At 40.3% G+C, this 17,349-nt stretch overlaps 2 protein-coding genes and 1 long non-coding RNA gene across 3 annotated transcripts; 2 read left to right on the forward strand and 1 right to left on the reverse strand.

Annotated features, from left to right (window-relative positions):
• Nucleotides 1-2,818: 2,818 nt before the first annotated feature.
• Nucleotides 2,819-3,830, reverse strand: LOC124874975. Its single transcript, XR_007039928.1, has 2 exons — nt 3,754-3,830; nt 2,819-3,149 (listed from the first exon to the last, which is right to left on the reverse strand). It is a non-coding gene; the product is annotated as an uncharacterized LOC124874975 (long non-coding RNA).
• A 327-nt stretch (nt 3,831-4,157) lies between these two features.
• hoxc11a (homeobox C11a) lies at nt 4,158-7,472 on the forward strand. Its single transcript, XM_047376547.1, has 2 exons — nt 4,158-5,039; nt 6,399-7,472. The coding sequence occupies exons 1-2, from the start codon at nt 4,304-4,306 to the stop codon at nt 6,629-6,631; spliced, it is 969 nt and encodes a 322-aa protein (XP_047232503.1). The 5' UTR covers nt 4,158-4,303; the 3' UTR covers nt 6,632-7,472.
• Nucleotides 7,473-12,423: 4,951 nt separating this feature from the next.
• On the forward strand, nt 12,424-16,935 carry hoxc10a (homeobox C10a). Its single transcript, XM_047376535.1, has 2 exons — nt 12,424-14,531; nt 16,237-16,935. Exons 1-2 carry the CDS (start codon nt 13,805-13,807, stop codon nt 16,512-16,514), a joined length of 1,005 nt encoding a protein of 334 aa, XP_047232491.1. The 5' UTR covers nt 12,424-13,804; the 3' UTR covers nt 16,515-16,935.
• Nucleotides 16,936-17,349: the final 414 nt, after the last annotated feature.

The following is a 17,349-nucleotide window of genomic DNA, read 5'->3' on the forward strand; positions in this document are numbered from 1 at the left end:
CTACAATTGCACAAACAGTGGAACTATGAGCAAAAATTGCAAAACTATTTCTCCTAAGCCGACTTTTGTCCCCTGATCTAGAATCTGCCCGAAGATAAATAGATGCACAACTGTGTTGTTTTCTTTTTCCTCCGCTTTGGGGGGTTTTTGGCCTTTTTATTTTTATTTTTCCTGGGATGTCTAAATAAAAACAGAGCTGGAGACTGGGAGCTCCTTACCCGGAGTGATTCCTTGTGATGTGAAATCATATACTTCCAATAAAAAAACTTAACACATTGTTGTGAAAGCTTTATGTCCGTGTGGTTGAATGTGAAATACACTCTGGAGATCCCTCCAAATGGAACAGCAATACGCGCCTCTGTATTGTCTGCAACTGTTGCCACCACATGCTGCTGCAGCGTGATGCGTTTACTGTCAAAACCTAATGACAAAATGAAATACTTTAAAAAAAAAAAAAAAAATAGGCCTATTTAATGTTGCTTGAAACAGTTTGCAGCACTTGTAGCTGAATTTAACTGCCCGACTTACATCCAATTAAACCTCTCTGGGCCACGAGGGGACGGTGATATGATTACACAAGGCTTCCCCCATTTAGCCATGACTTCAGCGGGATGTCTTGGTGAACTTTGCTTATTATGAGAGCGTTGGTGTGCATGTGTGAGGCTTTATAACAAGGATTTATAACCACAATGCCAAAACATTGTAGTATTTAGGACCGTCATTTCGTTTTAGTTTTGCTGGGTGACACATAGGTTAACCATTTTAATTATGGTGCTTAGTAGCGATACATAGCCTAAATTCCTTAGACGCACGTCGTTAAAGTTATTGCTTTAACAGTTATATTTAAGACGGGAACGCACGTCAAAAAAGAAGTCAACAAATTATCATGACAGTTTCTTGAACTCACGATATTGTTAATCAGGCAGCCGCTTCCTTGCTATATTGAAGCAGAAGTTGCGGATAAAGTCAGCTGAGGAGAACTTTGCCTGCAAACCTCCTGCCACATCCCATGCTCATTTTTTTGCTGCAGCATAATCAAACATTCCCGGGTCCTATTGCTCGTTGAGTTTGTTCTCCAGAGAAATAATAACATGTGAGGCTTTATTTCTTTGACTGATGGTCTGAGCGCGCCCAGGCGAAAAGTCGGTATTTTAAACCCTCTGAAATCGGAGATTACCAAGTAATGGTCATATTCTACCACCTTATGACACATGGGGCGACTTGAAAACAAGGGAAGTGCTTGTTTCCGTTTAAAAACTTCAACCCCTCTTTAGCATGCAGAGTGAAATTGTTTCCTTTATTCCCTTCTCTTGTCTTGATTAGAGGCTCTAACTTTGGAATTGTATCATTGCATTGCTTATTCATATCCGGCATTACTTATTTATGCCGCATTAATACACATCATTGAAAGGATTATGATTGAGAAATGAATTGACAATATTGTTTTGGTCTGTCTGCGTTAGGGCTTTTACCGCCTGCAGAAATAAAATAAAGATTTTACTGCTGATCTGCACAAACTATTTATTTTATAGAAACTATTACAAGCAAGATTCATTCTATTATTATAGGGTGGTGAATATAGCAAGTTTTACGTTTTCAAAAATAATTACCATCACTTTAAATACTAACATATTTTTTTCATGGCTGTATTTCATGCATTTCAAGAAGGTAAGGGCGCTTACATGTGTAATCCATTGTGGCGCAAATACAGAAACTAATTCAGCAGCTTCATGCGTCTTGCATACGAAGCCACAAGGCCAGTATGTTTACATAAATATTTCCATAGCTACGCTTAATGATCTGGACCCAAGAAAAAGTAGATCTGCAGCTGTGCATTCCGGGGCGCAGAAAACCTACGGTATTTATTCTTCTTAGAGCGTCCAATAGCTTGTAATATTTTAATTAAATAGTTTAACCCGTTGCACACACAAAGAAGCGAAATGTCTTGGAAATGTGTTGGAAAATAGAGAAGAAAGAACTCTCCAATTTGTATAGAGAAAAATAAATCGTATGACTTATTTAAAATTATGCGCTTTGCACAGTTTTGTGAGCGAATATCTTAGTTAGCCGAAATCCAAATTCCTCTCATTCTCCGCGTTAATGGTTTTCTAAAGAACAAAGGAGATTTAGCGTTACTGCAGCCATTCGGAGTTTTATGGTTGAACGTAGTGAGGATTTTAGTGGTCAAATTCAAGTGCTGTGTCTGGACAGCTGTCTGCTTTCTTTGTACTTGGATGCAGGATGCATCATGTGAGACAACCTTTTGTTTGCTGAGGGTAGTAAACAAGCTAATGCCATTGCCACGTATTTAACAAACACGACTCCAAGTTTCCAATTAGATCTTGGCCATGTTGCTTTTTACTCTTCTTTTTACTGCTGGGAATCAGAAAAAAAAAAAAAAAAAAAGATTCATAATAAAACGTAGAAACTCTGTTTTAGCAGATTTTTCAGCAACACGTGTGTCAGCCCAGTTAAACAGGACGGTTGTGTTGTTGGGGTAGGATTTAAGAGTCTGTTTAGGAAGTTCTCTGTGATCAGAAACAATGGGGCGTCGTATTAATTTCGCCTTGTAACTGTATCAGTCTATAAAGACTCAAAGATGGGGCTCAGCAGTACAATTAAAAGTCTGAAATCAGACGCAGTTGCCCTTTTCCCCCTCCAAACCTTTCATTTTATGGGAGTTTTTTAAAGTGTGTCCGTCTGTCAACCACTGATAAATGTCAACATATATGTGAAAAATTACAGAAAACATCAAATCATCCTGTTTCTTTTATAATACGTGCCGGATATAGAAACAAATCGGAAGGAAAACACTTGATGATTTGATCATATTCTTTTAAATAATGAACGCATTAAATATTTGATTTGGTCGAATAAAGTACAATAGTAAAATTTCTTGATATGAATATCTTTTGAGCATGATGTTTAGTCACTGTAACTGGGGTTTACACTGAATCCAGCAGTGCCAGTTGTGTCGTTTCCCTGTGCTTCCCCTCGACATTTAAAGTTTGTGTTTGTGCAACAAGAACACATTGGGCATCAGGAGATGAGAGGTGCATGGCCCATACTCGCAGGGGTCCCACTGGTGTTTTTTTCCCTTGCAGGAATTGCGTGGATGTAGTGGACTGCACAGCTTGCCTCCGTGAACCCTGTTAAAATCCAAAATGAAAGGGAATAATGAGAGTAGTCCGATTGCTTTATCTTCCGCGGTCAACATACACTTGCGGCACACTGAGCATTGCCCAACCGCCGGTTCAACTTCGCAGCATATAATCAGAGTCAACAAGCACCGCCACCAACACCAACCACCTCTGTGCTGGGGAACAAATGTACTTGCATTTAGAGACAGAGCGGAAAGACAATAAATGCAACGGTTGGCTTGGATTAATTCATTTGGACGGCTGGAAGTTCTGTTATAACCAAGTGTCCAGCAGACACCTGTGACGACTATAAAGAAAATTATACTATTAAATATATCTCGTATTAGAAGATTCCCAAAATAGTATCAGAGCAGTGTAAAGAAAGAAAAGCATGTAAACTGTATTGAGGAACAAAGGCTTAATATGACAGGGGACTGTGAATGAGATTATGTGGTGGCTGCTTAATGTGCTTTTCCGGATGCACTCTCCATTAGATATGTAAATACAATTTTATTTACATCCTAATATAAATGTGATCTAATAATAATAATTATAATAATAATAATAATAATAATAATAATAATAATAATAATAATAATAATAATAATCTTACCTTTAAATCCCTCAAAAACTATTAAATGCCTGCCACCGATTGCACTCCAGAAATTGTGCTTTGCCCTTTTAAGAAGCCCTGGGTGTTTAGCTGGCCTACTAGCCTATAAGCATAAGTATGCGCACACACACACACACACACACACACACACACACACACACACACACACACACACACACACACACGCACGCACGCACGCACGTCCACACGGACAGACACACACACACACACACACACACACACACACACGCTCCACATATCTCACTAATTGTCATAAGCCAGCAAACAAGAATCTGTAACTGGTTTGTTCAGTGCGCCTGTGGCGTTTGAAAATTATTTGGTCGAACCTCCTCGATCTACCTAAAGCCAACCACTCCTACACATCCAACTCTACCAAATTGATATATGACAATATCTACTTTCGATCACGTGTCTGCAGGGCGACTTAGACGGATTGCGCGTCATCTCGCCTTCCCAAAAATTTCCCCTTCTGCTGCAGCTCGAATCCAAAACATCTATCTATAGTAGCCGAGTTGCGAGAGAGAGAAAGATGTTTAACTCGGTGAATCTGGGCAACTTCTGCTCCCAGACGCGCAAAGACCGGACATCCGAGTTTGGCGACAGGACTGGCTGCGCGTCCAACATCTACCTCCCCAGCTGCACCTACTACGTTCCCGAGTTTTCGGCAGTCTCCTCGTTTCTTCCGCAGGCCCCTTCCCGGCAAATCAGCTACCCTTACTCCACAAATCTGTCTCAAGTGCAGCCCGTGCGGGACGTTTCGTACGGCTTGGACCCCGCCACCAAATGGCACCACAGGAGCAACTATGCGTCGTGCTACTCGGGAGAGGATCTGGTGCATAGAGACTGTCTCCCACCATCCACCATGACAGAAATGCTCATGAAGAACGAGAGTGTGTACAGCCACCACCATCACCACCATGCCCACCCGGGCTCCAATCATCCTTCCACGGGCTTTTACTCCGGCGTGGGGAAAAACAACGTCCTCCCACAAGGCTTCGACCGCTTTTTCGAGACCGCATACTGCAGCAGCACGGACAATCAGTCAGACAATTGTTTACAAAAGGGCGAGGGAGGGAAGCTGGAGAGCGACTCCCAACAGCAACAACAGCAGCAGCAGCAGCAGCAGCAAGCTACCGCCGCTGTACCCGGAGCCGCGGAGCCGGGGAAAGACCCGGACGATGAGGAGGAGCACACAAATTCCGGCTCCTGCACTTCTTCCTCCGCCACAGCCAAGGACGGCAACGCCAGCAAGAGCAGCCACTCGAGTAGGTACAACCGAAGCTGTAAAGCGGGGGGAAGGTTAAGGGGACTAACCCGGTGTTTTGTCGGTCAGATTTTATGTGGAGTTTTATAAGCATTCAAAGGATTTTATTATAACCCTACAAAGCTCTTTCTTGCAACGGGAAGAATTTTTACGATGGGAAAAGCGCTTTGAAAAAAGAAAAAATGGGGGATGTTATACACAGACGCCTCTATGGTGAGAGTCTGTGAAATTTTTTAAGAGAGAGCCATTGTGACAAATGTTAACTTTGATCGTGAACTTGCGTTGGTCATTTTTAAGGGATTTTCTTGTCGGGGCTGTCGTGTGTAAAAACCAATTGGGCAGAACATTGCTTTTGGCGTCCTGTGAATTATCTTTAGCACAGGGTTTGCGCGCAAAACACATGCAGCAAAGAGCATTAAACACAAAACTATCTATATCTATCTATCTATCTATCTATCTATCTATCTATCTATCTATCTATCTATCTATCTATCTATCTATCTATCTATCTATCTATCTATCTATCTATCTATCTATCTATCTATCTATCTATCTATCTATCTATCTATCTATCTATCTATCTATCTATCTATCTATCTATCTATCTATCTATGTGAAATATGCTATTTTAAAATGCTAAAAAAGCTTAATTTGCAGCTTTAAATTATTAGAATTAGTATTAGTATTTATATTAAACTTCTTAAGATTTAAATGACATTATCAGATAGTTATATATATTAATATTAGTTATGAAAATAAAAGCTCGATTTTATTTGTTAGTGTACCTTTAGCTCATCCAGGGAGCGGATAAAATTTCAGCATGTGTTTGTCCCCTTTCCACGCTTGCAGACATACTCACACTCACGCTGCACAATAAAAGAAATCTATTTCCCCAGTCACCTGTTTGATAAGGAGTGATAGGGCCATTGGGGTCTGCACAGGGGCCGCTACAGACAAGAGGCTAGGCATCCACTGCCAGAAAATTGTGTAAATTGTTTAGTTTAGCCCTAGATGAATGTGGCGCACATAATGCAGGGCGAAAATACTTTTTGTTGTTGTGTATTTGAAGCAGATAAACACGTACTTAGTGAGGCTGTAAGTTGATATTATTTCCTCCTAACTATTTTGGATATTTAGCACTCTTTATGGCTGGTTTACATGATAGCCTCAGCTACTTCGCTTGATGAATGTGGGCTGGAATGTTAACATTGCTAATGCCACTGACAGAAGATTTTCAGCACCTGGCGAAACCTATTGCCACCCCAGCACTCCACTCTATTATTTCAGAATATAATAACGTTATTATCCGCTCAGTCTGCTTAAATTTAGTTATTTTAATAACATTATTTTCTTCATTCAGGCGTCCCTCGAACCAGGAAGAAGCGGTGTCCCTATTCAAAGTTTCAGATTCGAGAGCTGGAGCGGGAATTCTTCTTCAACGTTTACATCAACAAAGAGAAGAGGCTCCAGCTTTCCCGAATGTTGAACCTCACCGACCGCCAGGTTAAGATCTGGTTCCAGAACAGAAGAATGAAAGAGAAGAAGCTGAGCAGAGATCGCCTGCAGTACTTCTCTGGAAACCCCCTGTTGTGAGCCTGAAGAGTGTTGCAGGACAGTGGCATAGAGGCCTCCTCCTCCTGCTTCTGGTTATCTCATTGAATGAATGGTAATCATGGGCACAACCGTCTTTTTCTGAAAAGGAGCCCATATCACAAACAGTGCAATGTGAAAAAAAGTGGACAGTGGACGAAAATAGGCCTTGAATAAACGGGGCTGCGGGGGGGGGGGAAATGTCACCATTTTCTTATTACCCTGCAGGGCGGTGATGAATTTCTAGCTGGTTTTACCCCCTCCAACAAGAAGGCCTACATTAGAATAATCATTTATATGCTGGTCTTGAATATGCCCTATTTATCACGACTCTCCGTTTGTCTTCAGTCTACTGTTCGTATAGACATATTTGTTAAAATATCACAAGGGAACCTTTAGCTCTTATCCCAGCCTCTGGTCAGTGTATATAGCATAACAATACCTAAAATATTTCTTCGACCAGATCACGGGCTGTATTTTTTCCCCTTGAGGAATATGATGTCTAATCTGTGAAAGTATTACAGCCCCCTTCCATATATATATATATATATATATATATATATATATATATATATATATATATATATATATTTCATACTTACGGAGTAGCCTATGCAATGTGCATTCGTGACTGTAAATAGGCATATGTTGGATCTTTTTTCCCCATATCCTTGCTGCTACTTTTCAGCACACTTGCCCATACCACCTAGCTTTAATGGCGACTCTTGTTAAATTATTTGCTTCAGACATTTTGGTGCTTTGGATCCCAGAGGGGATGAGCAGATTGTCTGCCTGTGTATCGTTATAATAACTAAATAAACAGAAACGTATAGGCAAAACTCAACGACTTTCGTCTTTCTGTGCTCTTATTTTGTTGCATATTCTTTTTGGTTTTGGCGCAACTCTGCTTTTTCGTGCGTATTTCGCATGCATTTGGAAATAGTAACTTGTCTTAAATTGTCCAATCGTCCATTGTATGCAGGTCTTGCACAATTTACTCGTCTTATTGGTCTGTGTATTTGGATACACGCATTAAATGTGATTTGACTGCAAACTCAAGTATCAGCGAATATTTGCAGATTTGCACGTTAAATCCCACTTTGGACGTTTGCACGCGTGTTAAACGAACTACAGCTCAGATGTTACAGAGAGAGGGCAAGCAGGGAATGATAACCTCTTTTAGTGGATACTAAATGGAATCGCCACTCTCTTAGTCTAGACGCTGCCATAAAGACAGAGGCACTAAATGGCTATTTTTTTTCTCTTAATTGCACCGTCTGTTCTGGGGAAATGGCGTTCACTTCCGCACTAAATAGTAAATAAACAAGACTAGATGTCCGAAGGAAGAAGAGTAAGAAAAAGAACGTTTTGACATGAACCCGATCTATGACGGGTGGAAAAAATGTGCAGCAGGGAGCAAAAGAGTAAGAGCGGTGTGTGTGAGAGTGTGTCTTATATTAACGGAGTTAACGCATGTCTTTCGTAAGTGACGCTGCGCACACCATATGTGCTACGGATGATTGCACGTGTGCATTAAGCACAATGTATAATTAAATGTAGTCTTTGAACTTCAATAAAGTCAAGGCCTTCACCTTTAACCCTCCGCAATAAAGTGGAATCAAGGAGCCCGGAAATGGTTGCAGCGGAAGAATGGGCCAATGGGAAGGAGTGGGAAAAGAAAATGGAATGCGTGAACAGGACCAACTTTGACCTCTTGCATTAAACTACAACAGGTAACTTTGCCAGCTTTAACACGTCCAGTAAATACACTTTATTGTCCCTGTAAAAATCCCGTAGGTGTTCACGCATGAGGTGTTTTTAAACGTGTAGATTTGTATTCAGTTCGCAGAGAAAACGAGGGTTTGTTTGGATGAGGATGTGATTGTTAATAAATTTGCATATGATGATTTATTTGTACGAAAATATTTTATTGTGCAGATTTACAATTTGGAAGACAATCATTTAAAGCGGAGTTGGGTTTAGTTGGTTGTTTTGTGTAAGGATTTTAATTTGAAAAAGGATGGTGGAGGCAGGCTGGTTGTGGCTTTCCTCTTTGCCTGATCTTCTACGAAAAGCCGGTGACTGAATGAATGGTTGAAGTGAAAACGGGATGGGAGACGTCCCCCCTTCCTACGCCACACCTATCAACCTTGGCCCCTGGACGGTGGCGTGACTAATTTGTAAGTTTCTCCAACACCCAACGTCACTTACACAGAGCTCTGGGGGTCTTCTGCGAATGTTGCTCATCAGCCACACGGGGGCCAGGATTCCCTGGTTTGTTTCCTCAGCAGGGGCCTGAAAAAAGTGACATCAGAGCAGTAGTGGCCTACTGTCATCCACAGAGACGTCCTCTCAGGAAATGTGCTATAACAGAAGCACAGTGAGATGCTGCCTCGGTTCTTGAAGGTCTTTAAACTTTTCAAGTTGAAGCTGTGACTTAAAAAAAGGAACATGTGGGTAGTTTTGTTTTCACTAGAGTGGATATTAATGGGTGATAATTGGAAATGATCTTCAATAAAGTAAAATAAAATAAAATCGGAAGGAAAGTCGGGAGATGACCAGATTTTATTACTTGACATTTCTTCCATCGATGATTTGTGTTTGCCATAATAAATTATTTACTTAAAAAATACATAAACCAGAGCACAGTTCTGTCTCCGGCTCAGAAAACATAATAAATCAGCATAAGTCAATAAATTTGAACACATTTTAACAATAATACAGGACTATTTATTAAAAGTATTATTACTATTTTGTAGATGTATTATAACCTAGTTGTACCTGTAAAAATTAATATGTTGGCTTGTGGCACAATGAAGTAAGTTAGTAAGTAAAGTTGTTGTTTCTATCGTATAATATAAATGTTCTTTATTTTCAATGTTCTTCATGTTAGCTAAACTATTTTAGTTTCCCAAAATAGTCTGCAAAAACAAACAATAACACAGCAATTTTTCCGTTCAAGTATATATGTTCTTGTTTTTTATGTCACAAGTAAGTTGAATTTCACTTATTGCTAGAGTGGCTAATTAATAGTTTCAAAATTATTGTAGTGGCTCATAATAGTAAAATGAAATTGGAATGAAAGTAATAAAGGTTACTGAAATTTTTGAAATTATATATTGGCTTTATTTTATAGAATGAAGGTTGTTTATTGTTAGTTTTGTCCTGTTAAACTGTAACAGGTTTGCAAGAAAACATAATGAAAACACGGTTTCCTCGATAATATTATTTTCAGTGTTTATGTCTAGGTTAGAGTGGTCAATAAATATGAAAGGATTTTCAGCGACCTATAAAAAATCAAACAAAATAAACTAAAATGGGTAGAAAAGTATTTTAAGTTGCTCACAGTTTTTAAATAAAGTATTGCACATTATATGAAATAACACATCTTGTTTATTTTATCTTATTTCCAGTTTACTATTATACATGTAGGTCTGCAAAAAAGGTTGGATTTTTTAAAACTTTGTCATACATTTTCACCTTCCATTGCATTAAATTGATGTCTTTCCCTACAATAATAATTTATAATAAATCGTTACTGAGTTTATCTTCTATTTTGAAGTAAATATAGGAGTGTCCCAGTTCCTTATTCCTCCACAGATGCTAATCAAAGGGTTATAGGCTATTCAATGGTTTTACACTACAGTGTCTCAGCACCTAACCTGTTCTATTGGGCTATAAAACAGCTCCTCGCTGTAAAACGAGCTCCTGCTCTTTCAGCAACAGCTCCCTCTCTCAAATGCAATTGCGGGGTGCCGTTTATTGGTGCCACCAAAACAAGTCTTATTAAAATAAATAAAAGATGTTAAATTTGATATGGCTACGTGTGTGTTTCTTGGTCTGGTGTTTGTTGTTATATCTGTAACACAGCTCTACGTTTGTTGGTGGTGTTTAATTAAGCCCTTACATGATTCTGGAACCATAAATTTGCAGTTGCGCATGGGTTGGACACCAACATGAAAGGCAAAACAAAGCCCAGTCTCCCACACATCCAACTGGAAAGATATTTCAAAGTGGCTGCCAGGAAGTAAATTGATTTTGTCGCCCCGGCTCTGCTTCTGGTTGGTGGGTCTGGAGAAAGGAGAACCCACACAGCATACAACACTTCTTACCTGTTCGGATTACGATAACAACCTCCAGGTTTGCAATCAAACAGACGATAATTTGGCTTAGACAAGTGTAAAGACCAAGGTAAAATACAATCAAAGCCAACTCCCTTTCTCTGTCTGTTAATGTGTGTGTGTGTGTGTGTGTGTGTGTGTGTGTGTGTGTGTGTGTGTGTTTCGCTTAATGTGTATGTGTGTGGCTGTTTAAGGCATTTCTTGAAGGCTTAAAGGCGCATGTGCAGACATGCACATGTGAAACCTATGTCCCGTTGTTTTGGTCCAAACATGTTTCTCCTTTCAAAAGGAAACTGACTGAAACAAAATGCATGTTGTACACAACAGCATGTTGTTTTGGAATCATATTTAGGCGTTGCTAATGACACCATCTCCCGTTCCTGAGTAGGCTTTTTGTTTTTTGTATAAACTTGAATAGTCCTCTTTTCTTTGGTGCATACAGTAACACAATGTTTCAGATTCATAGTGGCACAAAATTCACTATTGTGTAGCTATTTGTTTATTCAGTCTTATTCTGTACGGTGCACACTTCTTCCAGGGTGTGCAAGAAGTGTGATTCAAATAAGAAAAATTCCATCTATCTTTGGGTTTTTACACTATAATTAAGAAACTGTTTCTATGACGCCTTATGGCTATTTTCTCCTCAACTGTTATGAATACATAATTTATTTCTTGCAGAGTGTGTGAAACTCCATCTTGGGACCTTTGCCCGTATCGCTTACATGTCTGAAAAAAATCTAAACTTAAATTTTAAGCAGGCCTGTGATTTTTTTATAGGCGTAAAATAAGATTTTATGTGCATTTCTTGTGCTAAGCAGGTGGTGGTCTGCAGGATGATTTGTCATGCAATAAGATAGCTACCCTGTGTGATTATTAATATTTTCAAACATAAGGCAGATGCATAAACTTATTAAACAATGAAGAGATTGTGAATGCATGTTTTCCTTGTTTCAAACTTTATTTACTGGACTGTTTTTCTTTTTTTTAATCTCAGAATAATTTCTTCAGAAACGTTTTACATAATGAGAATTCAGTATGACGAGAATTCTAAAACCATTTTGTTTTTTCATCATGCAAGGTCAACCCTTCGCATTTTCATGATTGTGGAGGAATGCTGACCCCAACGACGCAATAAACTTACTTCTACTATTATTTTCTATCAAAATGGTTCTTTGTATATATGTTCATCTTCGGGTTAGGCTGGCGACGCGTTTTAGAAGAGAGGAATATGCTGCCCTTGCCTTTGAAGGTGATTCTGAACTGCGCACACGTAATAACTCACGCACGCAGACGCTGAGACACACAAACAAAGTAACACAAGGCGAGCACCCAAATGCAGTAAAGGATTTCAGCCAAGATCAGTTTAAGCAGTTCTGTTTTAAATTCTTATCTATAAACCATTTTATGCAATGCATTTATTATTTTCTGCATTGGTGCTGACGCAACACGGATTGGCCAAACAGAGTCTCTTAATGCGAAAACGTATCTAGCACATTGTTTAGCCTTTCTCGTCAGGATTGTTCTCGTGTAAAGAACTGCATTTCTACTAAATCCAAACTGTTGCGTTAAAAATAAGAACCAATAAAAATATTGTGCTCTTGCATCTTTTGTTAACCGAAAATAAACTCTGGATTTTCTCTTGAATTAAAGTGTTGGCGTTCTTTCTGAGTGTGTTTCTGGCTCGTAAAATAATGTCCTAAGGCCTACTAATTGCGAGGGGAAAAAAATAAACTTTACACTTCTGTCACGCTAAACCAGGCGAACTGGACCCTTTAATTACACACCTTCCATAGGAAAAATACATATTCCTTTCTATCACACTCTTATAGCATGAGCATGATTAGCAAAGCCAAGTTCGCAATAATAACACATATGTCACAGAGGCCACTTAATAGGTTGCAGAAAAAGTAAAATAAACTTTTACACTGATGTTGTGGTGCTTTGCTTTTTGCAGTCATTGTGTCATAACCGGTATTTCAACACATTTTTAAGAGCATTTGAATAATTGTATATACAGGGCAATTTAAAGACTAGGTCGCTTTACGCGATACTCTTCTGGAAAATAAAGAGTCTGAATATTTAATTTCGAATCGACAACACCATGAAACCATAATAAAGACATAAATTTGCAAAAATAATGCAGTCTGCTAAAATAATCTCTCATTTATTAGGCTGGAGGATATTTGCTGGGAGGCACAAAAATGTTCAACATAATTTTACATTTCATTTTCTTTTGCACCAAACACATAGACGTCGTTGTTCAGTGTAAATTTCAAATAAAAATAAAAAATACACAATCAGCTCGACATTAATATGCCGATGCATGACTTACTTCAGTTAGGAATCTTACATACGACCAAAAGCATAATAATACGATAAACATTTGAACGCCTTGCGACCCAAATCTGCGAAAACGAATATTCACATCATAGCTTGTAGATTTCTTTACAATACTTGCATATTTTACATTGAAATATAAAAATATTTCAGCACAAGTTAAACACTAATCTACAGCTTTGGGAATAACAAGAAAACTGAAAGGAAAACTAAAACAAACATACTCTCAAATCCGTCTCACCTCCCGATCACTGCCGACAGGGTTTTAATAAATCACAAGATGGATAAATGAAACTTCCTTTAACCATCTCAAGCTCTGCAGACTTAAATGTTTACAAACCAAACAGTGAGTGTCTTAAAGAAATCCCTGCCGCAGCAGCAGTCGTTCCTTTGTTCTTCCTGTTGAGGGCCTCCTGCTCTATGCAGCAAGACTGTCACTAGGTGGCGCTCACGCTCCACCAAAAGCCTCCAGCTTTCCCAACTTGACCGCGCTGACGTCACTCTAGTCTGGAGCATCAAGGCCACTTCCACGCCGCTATTGGTCTGAAGCTCACATGACATGTCTCCGAGCATCCATAATTGTGTTTGAGATATTTGTTTGCAACCCCCTCCAAAAGATGTCAGCATCCTACTGTCCTTGTTCTCCTGCTGGAACCCCGCAACTCAGAGCGGCTGGAAACACCAAGTGATCACCCCTCAAGAGTTATCACATGCAAATATGACATGTCCGAATAACATATCGCCCGGTAACTTCCTGATGGATTCCTTAATGGGAGGATCATCTTCCTACAGGGCTGAGGGCTACTCCAGCAATCCGGGAATGTACATCCACTCCGCTGCAGAGTACGGATACTCAGTAATGAGGAACATTGGGAAGGTTGGCTCATCTCCACTCTCCAAAAGAGACGAGGTTGCTCCTGGCGGCGTCTCGCTCGGCGGCTTCCAGGATGCGCCCTACCTGTCAGCGCAGCTGGCCACATGGACCCCAGGCTCCAAAAGCAGCAGGGACGAACAACCTGTTGCCCACCAGTGTTTACAGCCCTGCTCGTTTTCAGCGGGCAGCGTCAAAGAGGAGGCGTTTTGTTGCCTCTATCAAGATGACAGCAATAAGGGGAAACAGACAACAGAGTCGGCCACTTACATCCGGCTCGGAGACAATAGCTGCGGGCGGCCTGAGCAGACTGCAGCCTCGTCCAGCGGCGGTTATTTCCAGGTGTACGGCGGGGAGAGGCCGCAGCAGGACGAGCAGCAACAGCTGTCCTCCGGCTTTATTCTGACCCACTTGGCCTCATCTGTTGAAACAGCAACAAAATCGACAGTGAGCTGCAGCAAAACCGCACAGGAGGCAGCCAGAGAGGCTCCTAAAGCAGATGAGGCTGAGAGCAGGAAGGAAGACAAGGCCAAGAGTGACAGCTGCTCAGATAACTCAGACGTGGAATTAAAAGGTAGACTCCCCCTCCAGTACACACGTGCATAAATATATTTACACACATAACCTAACCTGTGTGATAATATGAATCAAATATTTCCATGCGTGCGCAAAATCTCACCAAAACTATTCCAAAGGCGCACGGATAGGCTTTGTGGGTGTGCATGTTGTGTTTCTGTTTGTATACGGGTCTTGCAGGGGTTGCGGTGGCACTGGTATTTAACACCTTTTATTGATGGTAACGTGTGAGATGGGCAGTTATCGTCGAAATTAACACACTTCCTCCCTCACACACATCCACGCATGCACACAAGCGCGCATGCACACACACTGTGTCAGATACAACCACACAAAACACGAAGCAAGAATATCCTGCTGTTTTTGCTCGTCTGGCGCAGTTAGAAGTAATCGTTTAGAACTGAAGCATTTGCTTTATAATTACCCTCCAGTTTGCAATATTTCCCCATAAACCTCAACTTTACTAGAAAGTATTTAATAGGCTTTCATCTAAGAATTATGCACACTTGCGATAAGCGATCTATTTTTTCTGCATGAAGGTTGCGGCTATCCCAGACGACACGTCTCATTTTTTTCAAACTGAACTGTTGAAAATAATTATCTAGAATCATTTAATATGCTCTTGCACATTGTTTCACACCAAGGCGAGTTAAACGGTGCTATATTTATCTTAGGCTTTGACTAAACCACAAGTACACCGATTCTGACAATATCTGAGAAGACGATCTAAAGACAAGCTCCTCATAGTATTAGCTATTTAAAGGGCCTTGATGGTAGCTCCGAGTATTCCTTTTGTTACTATTTTAAATTTCATTGTTAGTGTAAAGCAAGCTTGACTGATTTGATTTGACATTTCTGTATATTTTTGTGTTTGTGTCTGTCGTCGGTTGAGGGCGGATAAGGAGGGTAGGGTTGGTGTGTGTGTGTGTGTGTGTGTTTTGTGCTCCAATACTAAATTAAATGTTTAGGAAATTATTAAATGTGGGCCACACGCTGAGAGTTCGCATTAGAGTAATCGTTGCTTCCACTCGCCTGGGTGCGTTTGTGGATAGCGGAGGCGTTACTCCCCCGACTCTGTGGAGTTAATCAAGAAAGTCATTCATCGTGCAGTATCTAACTATCTATCCATTTATTTATTTATTTATTTATTTATATTTCTTTCTCACCACACACACACACATATATATATATATATATATATATATATATATATATATATATATATATATATGTATGGATATTTATTATTTCTTGCCTAATTTGATCTTATTCTGCAGTGAACGTCTTTTGGTTTAAATTTATCCTCAAAAAAAAAAAAAGAAAAAGAAAAATCTTTTGGCTCTTGAGTACAAACGGTAATAAAATTTTATGGGAGTCTGAGGTGCAACAAAGACAATAGTAGTGGCTTCTTGGGGTGGTTTGATTTGATCTAATTACTGTTGTACATCACGCAAAAAGCAATTTGGAGTCTAGTGGTTTGTAGACAAAAACGTGCTGTGTTTCTCATTTGTTAAAGTGGGAAGAGCAGCGTCCACATCCAGGTGAAGCTGCTTAGACATGGAGCTCATTTTGCACAGGATCTCTCCCCACTCATGGCTGTCAGGATTTATCCACTGCTTTTATTTTTTTATTATTGCTTTCCTTTTAAACTGAAGTGAATTGAATTCCTTTTTTTCATTCTTGTGTTTGTCCCACTCCGATAGATGATTTATCCGCGGAAAGGACAACAGGAAGCTGGTTAAAAGCCAAAAGTGGAAGGAAGAAGCGGTGTCCCTACACAAAGCACCAGACGCTGGAGCTGGAGAAGGAGTTCTTGTTCAACATGTATCTGTCTCGGGAGCGCCGCCTGGAGATCAGCCGCAGTATCAACCTGACCGACAGACAGGTCAAGATCTGGTTCCAAAACAGACGCATGAAGCTCAAGAAGCTCAACAGGGAGAGCCGAGAAAGGGAGCAGAGTGCAGTTTACAACTATTCCTGAAGACACTTTTAGCTGCAGACATACCACACACACAGACACGTCAAGGGACAGGTATAAACAGACATGCATGCGTCATTTTGTAGTACTTTTATCAGTTTTCTGTTTATGTGCACACACACATACACATTTAGGGGGCCTTCTATGTGAAGAGGGAAGCTGCAACTTGCAGAGAAAATTGGAGGGTTGAGGTGCAGTTGTTTTTATGAAGCTGACTATCGAGGCAGCCTCAGTCAGATGATACATTTACAGTGACACTTTCACACTGCTGAGCTGTTCTTAATGTTTTGTCACTTGTGTGCTGCTGCTTCTTCGTTTTGGTGTCTGTGGCATTTCCGTGCTGTGTAACGTGCATGCACAAGGTGACATTAAGCTCTGTCATGCTAAACGGTTCCAAAATAATAAAAAAGGAGGAGAAAATGGAGAGGTACCACCAACTTTGTCCTTTCCCTGGCACACTGGGTTTGAAAATGTGAGGGAGGGGAAGACACTGCGTATGGGAAGAAGGAGATCATGGCAGTTTTAATAGAATTGAGAGACCATAACGTTGATTTAAATATTATCCAGGTGACCACAGTAAGTCAAGGTCATAAAATTCTAATGTCAGGTTCGCCCTGGAAAGTGTTGGGGGTGGATTTTATGATCTGCAAATATAATGTGCCGCAGCAGTAAAAGATGCGTTTAAAGGTGTGTGTATGTGTGCGGAGGAGGACTAATCCACACGGCAGAGAGCCCCGTGCAAAGTGCAGCAAGCCAGCCAGGGCGCTGCGTGGACTACAGGAGCAGCCGGAGCCGCCACTGCAGGCGGGAAGGGGGAGGAAATAATGGAGCTTCGTGG

This window comes from Girardinichthys multiradiatus, chromosome 1 (genome assembly GCF_021462225.1).
Source record: "Girardinichthys multiradiatus isolate DD_20200921_A chromosome 1, DD_fGirMul_XY1, whole genome shotgun sequence".
In the NCBI taxonomy this organism is placed as follows: domain Eukaryota; kingdom Metazoa; phylum Chordata; class Actinopteri; order Cyprinodontiformes; family Goodeidae; genus Girardinichthys; species Girardinichthys multiradiatus.